The sequence below is a fragment of the Gymnogyps californianus genome, chromosome 6, assembly GCF_018139145.2.
Source record: "Gymnogyps californianus isolate 813 chromosome 6, ASM1813914v2, whole genome shotgun sequence".
NCBI classification, from domain to species: domain Eukaryota; kingdom Metazoa; phylum Chordata; class Aves; order Accipitriformes; family Cathartidae; genus Gymnogyps; species Gymnogyps californianus.
In genome coordinates, this window is record NC_059476.1 from 23499210 (window position 1) to 23517676 (window position 18467).

At 42.6% G+C, this 18467-nt stretch overlaps 1 protein-coding gene across 1 annotated transcript in view; it reads right to left on the bottom strand.

Moving 5' to 3' along the window:
* The window catches only part of SORBS1 (sorbin and SH3 domain containing 1), a 119706-nt gene that overhangs the window by 67893 nt on the left and 33346 nt on the right, over positions 1 to 18467 (bottom strand). The window contains exons 3-4 of the mRNA XM_050899426.1: positions 5275 to 5330; positions 3973 to 4038 (exon numbers count right to left, since the gene is read on the bottom strand). Coding sequence (XP_050755383.1) covers positions 3973 to 4038; positions 5275 to 5284 — 76 coding nt within the window. The 5' untranslated portion in view covers positions 5285 to 5330. The remainder of the gene's footprint in view (positions 1 to 3972; positions 4039 to 5274; positions 5331 to 18467) is intronic.

Genomic DNA, 18467 nt, shown 5'->3' on the forward strand with positions numbered 1-18467 from the left:
CCATACCAGTACAGTGCCTATACACCACGACAATGCCTCAGCTAAGGTTGCAAAACACACAAACCACAGCCAAGGTGGCCACAATATAGGGAAACATCAATAGTGCCAGATGGACAACAGTAGTAAGGGGAAAGACTCAACGAATGTCAAACACCTGGCTCACATCGAAAGCCCTCTACGCTGGAATCACTGCAGTCCAAGCTTTTACGTGGGCTTCCAATGCTTTAGAGATTTCACAAAAAGCATAGCTTCAGATCCACACTTAGGACTGGAGAAAGGATGGAACAAGTAAGGAATCAGAGGATACTTTCCTACAGTTCAGCCTTTAGTTAATTTAGGCAGCACTGAGGCAGCCTCTGTGAGGGGAAAGACTATCCACACAGACATATCAAATGCTGCTTAATCCTTAAATATACCACTTTTGCACTCACACCACACAACTGATCGTGCCTTAAGGTCACCCACATGCCTGGTGAAATAGAAGTTGGCTTCTCTGACTGATTTTCGCATGATCCAGATAGGGTCAGGATTCCTTTTGCCCAGGAGTCCAGTTCTGGCTATCGTTCCCTCCTACACAGCACAACACGCAGCCCAAGGACTCTACGGACCCACTTTCAAACCAGAGGACAAAGGCTTAAGTTGTGGGACTCCAGTGTCAAGAGTGCTGTAACTCTGAGCCATGGACACACTGTTGGGAGTCACCAGACCTGATTTAGACATCCACAAAGAGTGCAGGGTAGCTGTTCTATGCTCCTACACCTAGATTCCCTTCACAGGCACTGGAGAGAAATGGAAACACTTAGAGTTCAACATGCCATAAGTGTCTCCATCATATTGGAGGAGAATCAAATTTGGGAATCAAAGCACTTTTTTTATTTTCATACAACATATTAAACCTGTATACTGAATCAAAAGAATAAGAATCAGAAAAAAATGTTCTGAACTCAAAAAAATTAAAATGTTTGAAAAGGTTTGAAAATAAAATATTGTCAGACTATTTCAATTTGGGAGAGGAAGACAAATACCTAAGATGTTGAATTCCCTCACAATTTAGGTGAAATGACAGAAAACAAAAATCTGAATCTCTCAGGATAGAAATCCAGCAGATGGGAATAAACATGACATTAGCACCGTACTAGTCCAACAGAGCACGTGTGAGACAGATTAGGAGAGACAAGCAGTATCAGCTAGACTAGTCTGACTGTCCAAATCCAGCAAAGTACAAAAATAATCTTGTACTTTTAGTGGGAAAACATGTGCTTGGGGAGGGGGTGACAGCCTAACATCCTTATTTATCCATATAAAGATTCTGTAAAGTCAGTGTATGTACAGAAAAACAAAATCATCCCACCAATGTTGAACTATGCTTGAACCTGTAAAAAGATACACAGGAAACATTCTTTGGTTCATCAGGAGTTTGGTTCAAAATGAGGCTGTAATAACAACATTATTCATAATCAAGCATTAGTAGAAGAGCTTACAATGATCCCAGATTCGAGTAGGCACAATTATGTCTGCAGAGGAGCAGCATAATTAAGAACAGTGTATTGTGCCATCAAGAGCTAACTTTATTACCTACTGATGAAATCTACAGCTCTGGAAACAGTGAGAAGAGGATGAAGCTGAAAACTAGCCAAAGCGTGTGGGTGAAGCAGAGAGATAGAGAAAGAGAGAGAGAGAGAGAGAAGAGAGGGAATGATGGCCAACTAATGCACGGCAGGGGGAGGAAGGAAGAAGATACCTGTAGGCAGCACTAGGTGAGGAGAACTTTTCACTTTCTTCACAGGGATTATTTTAACGGCAGAAATAGAGCGTGTACATAAAGGGACGTCAACAGCTGCAAACACAAAAGTGTAAATGGCACATCCAAAAAGGGAAGAACAGAGTTTGGGAAGCAGGCCACGAAATTTTCTAATGTACTTGGAGACACAATAGCAGGAAATTTCAAATACAAAAGCAGTCCAGAGAGCAGTGATGCAACCGTTAAAAATATCCCTTCGTTCACCCTAATTCAGGACATGTCTGTTTTATGCAGCATACAGAACTGCTTACTGAATTGACTAACTGCTGAATGCCACTATGCTGCAGGCAAAAAGAATCTGGAAGCATTAGTTTTTAGAAGCCATCAAAAAATTTTAGTGTAATCATTTAGCTGAGATACACTACATGCAAAAATAAAAATGTTAAGTTAACATTAACGTGGCTCAGTTAAAACAAAATAAAGTGAAAAAACAAGGACTGAAAGGTTGAGAGAGGAACATTAAACTAGCCACATTACAGGAATTCTGGATTTTATGGCACATATTTTACAAGTTCAGCAACAGAAGGAAGTGAAATGTGAAATAATCTTAAAAATAGTCCCATGCCAAAGGGTAGCATCAAAATATCCGTTTCAGAAAAAATCCATCCATTTAAACAGTAAATTGAAGAGATTTCTACTGGACTCCATCAGCTAGCACACAAATTATACTAGATGTAGTAACATAGGGGAAAACCATACATAGCCCTGTGCAAAATTCTAGCAATTGTTACAAAACTGTCCAAACCAGCTGGTACTTCCTCTCTCCAACTCTGTATTGCAGCTAACGTGGAACTCTTTAAAAAAAAAAAAAAAAAAAAAAAAAAAAAAAAAAAAAAGGTGGGGGGTGGGTGTAAAAAAAGGCAAAGGCAAAACTACTCAGAGGTGAAGCTGAACAGGATCTGCCAAGATAAACATCTTGTAAATAATGGCTCTACCAGAATAACTTGAGTTGTGCTCTTCATATCTGCAGAGCCAGGATTTTCTCCTTTAAAACCTATTAGCTTTCTGCACGTATTAACTGGAAAACGCTAGATGCCTCCTCACTTTCCATGCCATCTCTCTCAGATCTGCAAAATCAGGGGTAAGAGAAACCACATTTCTAATACTTTACACACCAATACCGAGCACTGGGCCAGCTTGAGGGAGGCATTGACATCAGGTTGGTGTGTACACCCCCTCTTGTGGCAGATCGTTCTGGTCCCCGGCAAAACTGGAAAGCACAGACTTCACCAACCTAGAAAAGGGCTCTCAAGCAAAAGGATGGGGGAAGAGCTTGATAGAATTTTTTAAAACCTCATAAAATCATTAGTTTTTAATTTGATGGGATTGTTTTAAATTCTTTTTTTATAAAAGAGGAACACAAATCAAACCCTGTTCTCCATGCTTCTCCCTGGGCACTGGAGAACCTGCAAATACAATAGATCCCAAATCCAAACAGCCTGTGGTTTAGGAAAAAACCCTAATTCTGTTCTGCTTTGTAACTGACTGAATTCATCCATCCACAATGCAGTCAAAATACTAACCACTATAGAAAGGCATCAAAGGAAAAGAAAGGAAATGAAACCAGCAGAAAACCAACCCATACAACCACATACTTTCACCCTGCCAAAACACACACCATCACTATACAAAATTGAATGCTATAAAGCACACTGCAAACCTGCTGATGTTAACATGAAGACTGATTTGTTTAGAGAAGTTTGGGTTTTAAATCGTTGTTGCTAATGACGGGGGGGGTGGGGGGGTAGGGGGTGGTGTTATTACTTAAATGGTTAGTTCCTGCCCTTTAATCCTGGGCTCAAACCTTCACCTCCCACTGAAGTTAACAGGATTCACACATAGGCACCCACAAACACATGCTGTCTAAACACACTAAGATATTGATTCACAGGTGCTCACAAGTACCACAAATAGTGCACAGCTTTCCTCAAGACAGCACTAAAAATATACAAAGAGGCAAATCCAGTCTGCCACCTTTAAGAGACAAAGAACACTTGTTAAGAAATGCTGCTGCTGCTGGCATGGTGCAGCACAAGGGTTTTCTTGTATCCATCGCCAAGTAAACTAAATTTGGAAACCCCTGCTGTAGTGAATGTCTGGGGAAATCAATCACATCACGCAGCTGACATGCAGGGGGAGCTGCAGAGATGTCTCTGAAGCTCTTAACCCACCTTTTTCTTGTCCATTGCTGCTCAGTCCATTGACAACAGTTTTTGCAACATCAATTTCTTCGTGTTCTGTAAGACAAATGAAGCAGCAGATTACTTCTGGGTTAAAACCTCTGCAACTGAATTTAAATGTCTGACTGAGGGGATGCCATGGGTCAGCATTATTCCATTCATGAACAAGGAAGTATTCCTACTATCTCAGGAGATGTTGCTTGGAGACACAAATCTCCCTTGGATGACACCCGTTTCTCCTTTCCCTTTGCCTACCTGGATCGCAGCCTCTTTTAAACAGGGACTGTCTCTGTATGTGCATATGGCATCCAGCTCAGTGATGAGATTTTCAAGAGAGATTTTTCAAGTCTGCAACATCCTCAGCTGACATGAATAAAACCAGCTCTTGTGAATTCAGAGAAACACAGAAGATAGTGCTAGAAAGGACCTCGAAGGGTCATCTAAAGCCATATTCCTGACCCATGGCAGAAACAAATCTACCTCTGTCACTGCTGACAAATGTTTGCCTAATGAGTTCTTACAAACTTCCAGCATCACCCTAAAGCAACCTGTTCCAGTGCTTCACAACCTGGAAGCTTATCAATGCTTAAGCCAAATTCCCAGCTCATGTTTTTCAGACCCCAATTAGTCTCCTAGCTTTCCTCTGGACTCTCTCCAAAAGGTTCACATTTTTCTCAAAATGTGGTGCTAAAACCTGGACACAATATTCCAGCTGAGACTTGATAAGGTGCTAAAATCAAGTGGGAATATTATTCCACAGGTCCTACATATGGCACTTCAGTATGGTGTCTGCTTTGTTTTTCACTCTGATTTAGCCTGTTACCCAGACAAGCCCAGAAGTTTTCCTCTTCCCAACCAGCCCCCATTTCCTAGTCCCTCATTTTTCTTTGAGCAGCTGATTTTTCCTATCCAGATGTCAAACTTTGCATTCACCCCTGCTAAAACATATCAAATTATTTCAGATATTTTTTCCAGGTAATCAATAATTTTGAATTCTTGTATTCCAAAGTGAAAGAAGCTAAAGTGACCTACTCCAGCTCAAGACATTTCTAGTAATTTTTTGAACATTATGGGCCAAATTGAAACAATAAAAACACGAAGCCAGGGCGCTTTTTACTATGAAGCCGTTCAGCTGTTGCCTTAGTAGTCAGATTCCCTGAGCTTTCAAGGGCTTTGACTCTTTTCTGGGAGGCAGAAGAGTCAAAAAAAGAGTAATTGCAGAAAAAGACAGGAATATTTCTAGTAATAAAAAGGAATGCCAATGAGGACAAGTGGAAAACAACACAGACTTACCAGAGCTCATTGTGGTGGAGGGACTTGCCTTTTTCACTTCTGGATTTTGTTTATGTCTGTTTAAAGCAAAAGGCAGAATGGTTATGTTATGTTTCATGTCTGCCCAGACAGCACTGGACGGGATGCTGAACATTCATCACAAAAGTCAAGGTAATAGTCACAGTTTCTTCAAAAAATTTAGTTTCAAAACCCAAATGGATTTATGTCAACCACCAGTTACATTTTTTTGCTGATAATTATCAGAAATTAAAGAGTATTTCCACCCAATATAGGTACTACTTTCAGACTTTAAGACTTATCCTCAACATTAAATCGTAAGATACTGATTAAAGCCTAAGAGTCTATATATGGCAAAGTGCAAATCTGGCTAGCTTCTAATATATATAATGTGCATCACCTTTAAGAAAAAATAATAATAAAAAAAATCTCAGTGAGACTAAAAGCCTTAAGCTAAAACCCTCAACTTAGACCATTGCCAGATTTCAAGGCAATCTGTTGCTCACATCAAAGTCAGTCTCTCCTTTGAAAGATGTTACAATACAGAAGAGATATACTTGTTGAAATGCATATTAACTTCTACACCAATCATTTCCAGTGCTGCAGATATTTTCAGAATCAGACTCCAACAAGGGAAACTTTAAAATTAGAAGCTTTAATCCTCCTGGGAGCAAAGGCAGTGAAACTACCAACCCAAGAGAAAAACTACCAGATGGGGACCAGAGGAGAAAAAAGTCAATTTTCATGGTCATGACATTCTACAGAGGGCAACTGTGGGGCCTATTCATACCCAGTGCCCACTCCTGTGGGGACCTGATATCTGCAGCAAACGAACATGTTTCAATGTCACATCACAGATGTAGGTTTGAATAGTCAAAGAGCAGCATTTCTACAAAACAAGTCCATGTTTGCCAAGATCCCTCAACTCTCTAAAGGTCCCAGGTTGAATTACAAACCCTTTAATTTTGTGTTCCAATCTTCCCCCCGCCCCCTCAAAAGTTAGTGCTAAACAGAGTGAGATCAAGTGTAACTCCACCCAATTAATGGCTTCCATGACACAAAATAGAAATAAGTATCTGAAGCTGCAAAATCATGCATAAACAAAGACCCTAATCTGTGAAGTATAGGGAAAAATTGCTCAGAGAAACAAGAAACTAAACAAGAGAGTTGGAGATACTTGTTTTCCTGTTACATGAACTGGAGGCAGCAGTGGGACATTTTAAGAGGTGGAAATTGCCTTCAGGGAATTGAATTTGCTCTCTTGCCTCAAGCGTCCCCATTCTTAACTAGCATTTGTTTCATACCAGCCAGAACATAATGAGCACGTTCAACAGATACTCAAAAGAAAAGAAAATTCAACAAGCAAGTATAGTAACAGATCAGTCTGTAAAACCAGCCAATATCTGGGCTCTCCAGCATGCCACCCTAGCAACAGCTGCCAACACTTATTTAAATATTTTCTTCATTAAAATATCCACATAAGATATACATCGTGGGCTGGTGAAGGCTCAGCAGGATGTAGCCTAACTCCAAGCTGATCCCAGTAAAACACAGTGTGAAGTGGAGGGCGCAGTCTAGAACCAGTCAACAACAAAAGCTGAGCCCAACTTAAAGGTCTGCTGCCTGACTTTGCCTGCCTGTACAGTATCTGCTTTTTGTTTCTACCATTTCATATCAGCAGTAAGGACCCTAAAATAGTAACAGTTGACACAGCCTGAAAATTTAGACAAATGTACTTAATAATAATGGTCTTTCTGATCTCCGTACATTTCAGTTACGGAAAGATGCCTTAGTTCAAGCAAAGCAGAAAGAAACAGACTAAAATGATAGGCTATCCAGGCTAAGGAGGTTTGTAGCAATATCACGCTCTTCTACGTATGGAAAACTGTTACGAGTTAAACTCACTGGATAAATACAAGTCCCTCCATAGGACAGGGAGAAAACTACAAGAAGGAGCAGTACTGCAGTAAGTCTCAACTCAGCTTTAGGATTAAAGCCAGTCTGAAACTGAGGAGGTTGCTCATACCCTGAAGTTTTGACTCAGCACTGGCCCTCTCCATGGGCTTCATGCAAGTCAACAGAAAGTTTCTTCCACTCCAAGCATCCCCAAAAAGTTGCATGATTTCCTCTGGTATACAAGATAAAAAAGGCGGGGGGGGGGGGGGCAGGGAATCTAGTGTACTACCTTTCCAGGAGAGGAAAGAGGAAATACTAGCTCATGTGCCTGGGCAAAGGCAGTGTCCACTGCTGTTGCAATCCCAGAGCAACACAGGTCCCCTGCCCCAATGGCAGTATCCAAGCAATTAAACTTGTGACCCATGCTTTATACTTTTTAAACTGTCTCGCCTCTGTTTAGAAACAGTGGCATCACAACTGCCATAAAACTCTGATTTCAGTGATGTCTTTTTGATTCAAGAGTCTTGACATTGCTTACAGTGTGAAGCACTGGCCTTCACTACATTAAGAAAAGCATTAAGGAAAGAATTTACACCAAAAAGCACACAATTATTTGGCCTTAAAAGAACAGATTACTTTTCACAAGAAGTGATTTGAGGTTAAAAATAAAATGATAATTAAAGAAGCAAGGTTGCTAAAATGAAATGGAGGTGGTGTACAAACTCATTAGAACTATATCTAGAAAGATTACTTTTCCGCATATGCCTACACTTACTGGCAATTATGGAATTCAATTAAAATAACAAGCATTCAGTGTTCACTTACTGTGAAACTAATCAGCATTATTCAAGCACTCAAACGAAGACACACTTAATGCAAGTTCCCATACACAAAATGGATTTAGTGTGTTTGGGGTGAGCGTAACCAATCCTGAGCGCCTGGGTTGGTGAAACTCCATTTAAAAGTTAATTTTGATCAGTTGAGGATCTGCATACAGATTTGCTGCGTGCAGGTAGAAATAACTGCTGTTTAGATTGAGGAAATGATGGTGCATGTTTGGAGTTGAGAACATGCTTCAGTGCCTTTTTGCATCAGGGCTACAGAGTTATTCTACCTGTCTCCCACATGCTTAACCCAAACCACATACTGAAGTCCTATTAGGCCTATCTTAGCCCTAAGGCTGCTCTTGGGACCAGATACATGGTCCAGCCAGACAGCACATCTGGCTCCATGACCCCAGTATAGCAAAGTGTCACCCTCTGTAACACTTGGGAAGGTACATGCTGTAAGTCAGTGTGCCGTGAGTGTTTGGATGGTACATCCTTAGACAGAGCTGTCCCTGCCAGGTTGGCCAGACAGGCTGTCCGTGGGCTGCGGGAGCAGGTGGATCTGGAAACATTTGCTGCTCCCAGTTCCCCTCGAGAACTTCTTACAGACACAGCCAAGCCGTTCCTGTAGACACACATGCAAGTATGCACAGCAGCACTTCAGAAAGGAGCCTTTCAAAGGGAACCAAAAATGAGATCCCTCGGGTCAATATTAAAAACAGAGAAACCAGTACTGCCAGATCAAGCAAAACAAAACAAATTAAAAAAATAATAATAATAATAAAAAAACACTCCAGAATCCCCAAGTGTCTCCTTCCAGCTCCCTGCTCTAACCAGCTAGCCAGTGTCTCCTTGCCAGACTGGAATTTGTGCCTTTCCTGAAATGTGACAGACATAGCAACAAAGGCTTCAAAGCTGCGGACATTCAAAACACAATGAAAGGTAATGAATTCCTCAGGGCATAAGCCAGCAGCTGTAACCCTGAACATGCCAATGTGCATACATAACATCCACCAACTCCTTGCCAGTTCGGTCATACCTCTAGACAGACGTTTAACGCTTCTTTCCTCCCTTTCACCCCCAGTACATTTCTTCCAAGGCTGCAGCTCCTTCCCTACTTGGTGTGGAAAAGAGAGCAGTGCATTTAGAAGCCTATTTAGGAGGAATGCAGATAAGCGGCAACTACTTCTGCACAGCACATCTCTGGATTATCTCACGTGCTCTAAATATTCGAGTACTCCCCCTACAATGGCAGGGGGTAACAAACAGCTCATTAATAGTTCCAAGCAAGGACACACGCTCCTAAGTCACTGCTATCTCAGCTAAGAGTTGCAGGCGGTGGTTATTTTTGGTCATCTCGTGCGCGTGTCGGGAAAAGTAATTTCCTTTCGTTTCTTCTCTTGTTATTATTGACAGCTGTGATGACTTGCACAGGATTTTAAAACAATTGCTAAACATGAGGTGAGCATTCAAAGCTTATTGGGCAGGTCCCTTATATTCCTGAGATTTGGACTCCTGCTTTATCTTCTCAGTTCTGAGTTTTTTACATTTTCAAAGTTGCCTTTCCACATACAAGAGCTTTAAGTGTTTTGTGGCTGCACTTACATGAAAAATCAAATTCTTAGTTATATTAGTATAATCTAGGAGTTGAGGCTTTTAGAAGAATGGTAAGCTTTCAGACTTAAGGGATGATCAGCAGTCACAAAACTTACTTTTCACCTGGTCAGGTCTCACACATCACAGACAGCACTCATTTGTTTAGCCCCGGCTCAGACCCTTTCTCACATTGCCACCAGTGTCCCTGACCCAGATGCTCTGCTCAACCAGCCATGCCAGCAATGTGGAGTCCCAAATCCAAGAAGTGGGCAAAGAGCTGCACTGCAGCCAGAGCCTCCTACCAGGAGGTTCCTCTGCTTAAAGGAACTTGCTCAAAAGCACGTCTCCTCTGTACTTCTCATTTTGTATCACATAAAATGTGGCAAGAAAAAATAACTAGAATACAGGAGGCAGCTCCAGGTTAACCCAGGCAATCAGTGCTCTGTCCAAGTATCATTATTCTCTTATCCTGAAATACTGAGAGAAATATGTTGCCTGTCATTTTTATTTTAAGGGTTAAAGAACATCCTGTTATTCCTTCAGAAGATATTATGCTCCTAAGAATAAATGTCATGAAAAGACTATGAATAAGCAAGCAGTGCAGATAGAAGAATCATACCAATTCTGTACAAGACAACAGCCTCCCCACGCTCTTCAGCGAGTGTTAAGAGAGCAGAGAAGGAGCAGTGAAAGCTCACTAAATGAAACAAATGGCAGCATAGAACACGAGCTTGGATAAGGTGTTCTTATAAATAATTGAACTTACAGCTGTTAGAATAAATGAACATAGCGCATGTGCCAGTTTTTGTGCAATTTAAGAGGAATGTGCTGCTCTTAATAATAAGAGTCAAATAGGAAATGTAAACTAGGAGATGTGGCTTTAAGAGCTCAGAGATGCTTTTGAACTAAGTCACCTTACAGTCATCAACTTCAGAGTAAACAAAGTTTAGCTGCAACCTGAGTTAACTCAGTTCAAGGTCACCACTTTTGGAGCAGGGGGCAGAATAGGATCTCCTGGGTCATCAGGCCTACTCCCATGCTATTGCGGGCAACTGTGTCATACAATCCTGCGCAAGAACATTCCCCGTTCCAGCTTAAAACTGGTAAGGTTTCCTGCCTCCACTGCTCCTCCTGGAAGCCTGCTCCAGAACTCATTCCACTTATGGCTTGAATGCTGGTTCTGATTTGCAACCTAAATTTAATTCATGAACAGCTACAGCTAAATTGTTTTGCACCAACACAATTTTTTCTGTTTAAGCAGCTCTTCCTCCTTGCGCTCACCCCCATCCATGCATTTTTAGAAAGCAATTGCACCTCTGGGTCTTCATTTTGCAAGTCTGTAAACAAGCATTTCCAAAGCAATTGGTCTGCATGTTGCCACCCATCTCATTAAAATCTGGCAAATAGCAGAAGATCGTAAAAGGCTGGTAGTCCAAAGTCTAAACTCTGCTTAATGTCACAGAACCAAAGAGCAAAGCCTACAGTTGACATGCCCAACAGCTGAAAAGCAAGGTTTAAAAGGTAAATCAGCTTTTTTAGTCCATTCTAATTCTGGGTTGTCTACTAAAAACAATTCTATGGTCAGTGCTAGTTCAGGTAGTGATTTGATGTCTACAGGGACCTCCCCGCAAAGAAATAGACTGGAATAATTTCACATCAGCCACTGAACCTTCATGAAGTGACAGTGACTTATACCTGCCGGGCTGTGGGGATGAGAGGTGGCTCCTGCTTGAGCCACCAACCTCCTGCTCTGCTACAGACACAGGGCTTGGAAAACAGCTGTCCAGAGGGTTGTTTGGCACAGAGCAGACAGAAGAGTAACTTGACATGCAGTGCATCACCGGTTCCCTCTAGAGAAGTTAACTGCTCTTATCAGTAGCCTTACAGTCAAAAACATTTCTTCTCATGACAATAGATTTTAAATACACTGTAACTGGGCTTTGAATTCCTCCCAAGTCTGTCACGACTGCCCTCTGGTTTTTGTATTTGATGGCTGAGATCACTGTGACAGTAACTCTGGCCCATGTATCATTCGTGTCTGCTAAAGAAACAAATGCCTTTGTGCCACACCCATACGCCCAAGCAGCTCACATGAACATTTTAAAACTTAAGAAAAATAAAAATTTCTAGGATATTTTAAATAAAATCTCATATTCATCTTAGCAGGACACACAAGGCACAGCATTTGAGAGCAGCAGAAGCAGAGATTTCTGCTCAGATTTATCTGTGATATGTATGCTAACATCTCGTAGATGGAAGCACTTTACAAACAAGCTGATGTACATCCTATACAAGGGAGATCACTGGGCACAGCTCTCAGGCCACCAACTCCAGAGGAAAAGCTGTAAATGATTTAACAGCATACTGCAACCCAGGACCGTTCAGGACACTTAACTCAACTGAGACTCATAGAAGAATTTGGGCAGGGAGCCCGTAACTACTGAAACTGGGATTTATTTACAGTTAAGGGGTAATTAATTCAATGACACTAGATTTACCTTTTTGCAAAATGGAAATCTTTCAGACAATCTGTAATGACTGCACCTAGCCAAGAGGATGCTGGTTTTATACTTCAGCTGGAAGAAATAGAAGATTCATTGAGTTCAAGCTGTTTTGAGACTACTTGTAAGAGCTGTGCAGCTGGGGTCCTCTGTGTACTGCACTTAACTCTGTATACCTCTAATATGGGGCCACTTGTGCCTCTGCAGAACAATTGCTGTAAATAAACAGACCCAAATTCCAGAAGCCCTAATTATGTATAACAATGGATCCATTCAGCTGACTGCAGGATTGAGGGACACAAACACTACATTGCATTTACTACAGTGAATGGCATTCTATAAATACGATCAGTTAGATCATCTAAACAACATCCAGCAGCTTCTCTTGCATGATCTTGTATAACAAAGACTAAAAAGGCTGTCTTCACCTCTGTCACACACTCTCAAACAGTGAAGTAGTAAATAAGAGGAAGCTGCATTAAGTAGAAATACTAATTAGAGATTGACTAGTATCACAAAGTTCAAATCCAGTTTACAAACATTTCACAAAAATGAGGGTAGAGAGAAGATTCTGATGCACCTCTGACATATAAACCAGATACTTTAATGCTACAGACCACCTTATACCAGCCCAGACACATCCAGAGATTCCTAGTTGTGTAAGGCAGAGGAATTGCACAGACATTAACGAGTGCTCACTGTGGCAACCACACCAAACATTAATTTTTAATTATGACCTCTGCTAGCACTAGCTGTGTTGAAGCTCTGCACAAATGCTCACTAAGCAACAGCTAACACTTTTCAAGGTATATAGGTGATATTCCTATTTTACACAGAGATGGAAGATTCGGGCCTCTATTCTATGCAACATTTGAAATCAGCTGAGCTGGCACAGTGTAACAAGGTGCATGTATCAGTCTTACAGGTTGCTTTTTAGTTTCACAATAAGCAAAACCAGTTTGAGAGTTGGTCTCATTTCCACACAACTGCAACGACCTCCAGGGAACCACATAAAGCTAAGTCTAGCCAACGCATATGGGGAGCCAGGCATACAATACTTCCAACACACCTTTGACAAGCCTAAGGATGCAAGCTGAAATTAGACAGGGTCATTCTCCTTAGCCTTTTCCAACCTGGAGGCATTGCTACACTAGAAAAGTTGCCAGGGAACTGATTCTTCTACCTGAATATCAGGCACAAAAAGGTCCCAGCAAAACTCTGAAGGCTGGTCACCGTCACGCATCCAAGGCCAGGCAGCAATCCCATGCCTGCCAGGGAATTCAGGCTGGAGTGCTGGCTTGCTAGCCTTGTTGGACTGTGCTGCCTCTAAAGTCACCTACACACTGGAATGAAGAACACAGTGACTGCTCCTCTACTCAGCATGGAAAATGCTCTGAGAAAACCAAACTGCTGGGTTAAGCAACAGTCTGACATTCAAAGTGTCTCCAGACATAGCAGAAAGTTACATTCCAGAAGCTAGTCCTCATCTTCACTTCCCTCTGACTCCTCCAGCCTCAGGTGACCAAATTCACATATTGCTGAGAACTCCACATCCATTCTCATCACTTTCATTTTAGCAGCTGCCTCAGAATCAGCATTCAGGAATTGCTTTCAATCCCTCCTTCCCATAAAAAGAGTCAGGAGAAAGATCCAGTCACGAGGGTAAGGACACAAGGACCTGCCCATTTCCCTTAATGAGAACACAAACCCATGTAATGACTACCTTGATATCTCCTGTCTTTTCAAGCAGCAACTGGAAATACCTATCCAAATGAAAGAAGCAATCTGAAAAATCAGTGTGTACTGCCTCAATAGACCTACCCACTCAGTGCCCATTAGCATACACCAGTGCCATGTAAAGTCCTGGGAGTTCAGCTGACAGCAGCTCTAGCGGGGCTAGCTTTGACTAACTGTGACTAAAAACCATACCGGTGTCCTTACCTTGATTCAGGCTTTTCAGTCAATGGTGCCATTTTCTTAGTCCCTTGATTTCACTCCATAAGAGGCACGAAAGAGTTAAGGAAACCTTTCACTATGTTGCCCAGTCACTTGGCTGCTGAGGTGTGAGAAGAAATTTGTGGAGGCATCTCTCTCTCTCTCTCTCTCTCTGTGGCACCCTTAAATACTTTGCTCCTCCTACTGCTGTGCTTTAATTAGCCAGCTGGTTCTTAGTCACCCCATCCTGTCACTAGGCTTGCTCACCATCAGCCACCCCCACCCAGCCTGACTGTCACTCCCCTGCCACTGTCATCATGAAAGACACTGACTCTTCCTGCCGCTCTGGAGCTGGGGAAAGGAAAGAGAGAAAGTTTGGAGGTGACACTCCATGGTAGTACAGGTATGGGATGCACTTCAAAAGAGAAGTGACAGGCAGACCTTGAAGAAATATTAAAGTACAGGGAAAGTACGTGAAAAAGCACTTTTTTTTTTTTTTTTTTTCCCCTTAAACCAGGCAGCATCTGCTTGTCAAGGAAGGAATATTTTCATTAGCAGTGGACATGGCAGATCCTATTTCAATGGGCAGGAGCTGAAGGGGCAGCTAAAGTTTCTGCACTTGGCAGCTGAGATTTGTAGCATAAATACCTGACATGACACAAAGGGAAACTAACCACTTGCACGGCTATTACATATTATATGCCCACTCCATGGGCATCGTAACAGGCATCAAAGGAGCTTTTAAGCCACAAGCTGTACTAGGGTGTCCCTAGAGTGGAGTGTCCCCACCACAGTGCAGCCTGGCTCCCCTTTAGACAGCCTAAGACTCACACTGGAGTGGAGGTGGCACCAGCGTTTAGGAGGGTGAGGGTATACTCACATGTTCCCAGGCCTGGGCAGCCTGTTGGTAAGGAAGGTGAGTAGCAGCACAGGATCACCCTTCCTTCCATGGTGAAAGTCTACAGAAGAAACGACTGGGACCAAGACTTCCTGAAATCAGACCTTGGAGGTTGGTTCATGCAAGACCAAGTGGTAGCTTAACAGTGGAAATAATTTGAAGGAGACCCTCAAGTCTCTTGATACTGCCCTTTGTCACCAGACCACAGCAACCAGTGCACCAAGTGCTGGCTTTCGTGACTGACGCTCCAGAGCGTTTCTGTCTGCAGCCTGTCTCTGGATTTTGATTCCTCAAATATGCATGTACAGGCATTGACCTGCTGCCAAACTCACAGATTGAAAAAATGTACTGAAAATTATTGCAAGGTGAGCATCTCAGCATTCAAACAAGACCTAGAAAGCAACACAGACGGCAAGAGTTGCTGATTGCAGAAAGGCGTAGAGCAAAGGTTACTGTGTGGGTCAACGCTTACTCCAAGTTCAGATTCTTTCAGTAAAATGTTAGTGAAGGACACAAAACAAAGGTCTCCAAATACCTACACACGTAAACCCATACTGATGCACAGTGAAATGCTGATGGAGATTCTGCCAGCAACACAAGCTCTCCTTTTTCCTCCCCAATACACCTTTTAGCATCCCAATACTCACCTCCCACCAAATGAAGCATTTAATTGTTAGTCAATATAGGTACAATTCTGACTTGGTATATTGGCTAAGAGGCCAGAAGAGGTTAAAAAATGCTGCTCTATCTTATTTCATTTAAGACCAATCCTACACCTCAGTGTGAACATGCCACTGGTAGTTCTAAGTAGAGTAAACAAAGGGCCCCCCAAGCCCACATTTACTACCACATGCCAAAGACTAATGCTGGGGAGCTTGTACCTGGGGTTTTGGTTTCATTTACCCCAGCAGATATCAGAGGCTATTTGCAAAATTCAGGTCTGGATCCAGGTTTAGACTCCAGCTCCTTTAAGAGTCAGGTGTATTTGGTTTGGGTGGAGGAGGAAGAGGGTTATTTCAGACATATCAACAGTCAGAATAAAGGGTGATGGAAAACAATATGTTTTGAATGGTCAGACCCTACTGTCCTCCCTGGAAAAAAAAAAAGCCACAACCGTACAAAAACCCCCATGTTGTTCTCAAAAACAAACCAGGAAAGCCAACAAAAAAGCCCACGACATTGTCCAAAGTAAGCTGTGCAGTCATCACCAGCTCCAATTACTTGAAACATACTTGTTTATACAACAGTACGCAACAGGAGACCTCCCTCACCACCCAAAGATAACCTCCTTGACCTCCTTCAAGTCTGTTGTGGAGCCTGGACCACATAAGAGTGTGTCAGTTGGAAGCCCTGCTTGCTGTGTAGCAGGGGTTTATAAACAAGCCTCTGATAGTTTGTCTTCAGGTAATAAAAATGACTGTGATTAAAATGTTGAGAGAGTAGAAACCATACTGTAAAAATAACAGCTAGTGAACAAAAGAATGGCACCTAGGGAGAGGCAAAGTAGGGAAGGATCCAGGGGCTGGCTCAGGTCCAAACTTAGATAGGAAAGTTCAGGTCAAGGATTGGATCTGAAACAGTTCTGGTCTTTGCAGGAACCAGCTCAGACAACCTTCAAACAGCTTGGCAAGGAGGGAGGAGTTTCTGCTACAGACAACCACTTGGATGGAAAACTGAATTTTCACAGAATCTGTTATTCCACTTGGGTGAAGGGAGAACTGGGCAGCAGGCTTTGCACGGCTGCACGGCCACATAGCTTGGTTGTTTCTAAAGTCAACCTTGAGTGCAGGATAAAAAGCTTTATGAAGTGTTGCTGTTTTACCATCAACTCACAGTAATAGTGTACTATGCATTGCAATTTTCCTAGCACCTACTGCTGCACAATCACTGCTGTATTTTTCCCATATAATACCCATGTCTTTGCGAAAGACATCACCCACCGTAACAGCTGAAGGAAATAGCAAAAGGGACAAAACAATTTGCACAACAAAGGAAGTCTTTGGTATAACAGGGGCAGATGCCAGTTCTAGGATGTTCTGGACCACTGCTCTAGTAGCCACTGGACAAGCCTACCCTCATCATGTCTGTTTTGCTACCAAAGTCATAAACAAATCCTTTCACTGGAGGGAGTGGGTTGTTCCACTTATAAGCTACCCTGGAAAGTTTTCTGCACAATCCATACAGCTTTTGTGTTTTGATTAATGTCATGCAGCCATACTAGTTCTTTTATACCACCCCAATATGCCATGGGGGTAGGCTTTCCAGCCACCAGAAGCCGTCAAAGAGGTGCTGTGACATGCAGTTTAGAAAAGGAGGTACTTTTGATAGATCCAGGAGATACTAAGCAAAAGTGATTGAGCTTACTTGGTTCTGCAGATGGAGGAGGAAGGCAGGCACACTTACATCATGCTCGTGCTCTTAGTTCAGTTTCCTCTGAGTTCTGGGGTTTGAATTGCAAAACAAAACTCAGACAAAACAACATGCTGCTGCTAGAGTTCCACCCAGTACCATGAATGAGCACAAACTCATTCACCCAGCATCCTCGCCCTGCTGGGCTGGAGCTTCTGCTTTGTTACAAAACAGCCACCCAGGTTCTGGTTAGGATAGTTCTACAGCACCCTCCCTGCTATCAGAGATGAGCCCTAGCTTGCCCCAAAGCTCCAAACATCCAGATCCCCTTGGATGCCTCAGACCTGAGCCTGAACTCTGCAGCTCAGTCCTTCCGAGCTGAAAGCTACAGGAACCAGTGTCACCACAGAATGAAATACTGCTGCCAGCAGCCCCTACAACCTGCCAAGCAGCTTAGTGCAACTGCACAAGGACTCAGAAAGCACTTACAGCTGAACCTGCATGGCATGAAGGGGTTCAGACTGTCACCAGAGACTGAGCAAAACTCCTTGTGAAGATGTATACGGGCCTTTTAAGAGCTCTAGATAGGAACTTTATCTGCCAGTAGGAGCAAGTCTGCAGGGCGGAAGTAGTTAAGGGCTAGCAAGAGGCCCTTGTAACAATAATGTGTTTATTAATCCAGTGAAAGCACGTAACCTGCTAAGCGTACAGCGAGAACAGCATGGGCTACAAGACAAACTGCTAGAAAATTTTCTCAAACAGCTGAGAAAAGCAAATGCATAATTTGGCTTCCCTGCTGAAGACTGAAGAACTGTTCTAGTGTCCCTTCTGGCTGTTGGAGATAAGGGATATGCTGTAGGCTGGTGATCCCTCATTTAAAACAGAAAAAAATACTACCTGGTAGGATCACAGTTTACCAGGATTTGGGATCTAAAGCATCTTAAGGGAGACTTGTGTGGGAGGCTTGGCTCCCGCTGCTGTCTTCTACTGACTGAAGAACTCAGCAGGAGCTGGAAAGCACTGCCTCACACCAACACAAGCTGGGAGTGATCAGCTGTTTAGCAGTCACCTGAGTAGCAGTTTCTCCCAGTTCCCACTGATCTGCTGACGTATTTAAACTCTCATGCATAAAAGAAAGTATAACCTTGCCCATCTACCTTGAATAGTTGCTGACGCTGGTCCAAGCAATTCTGT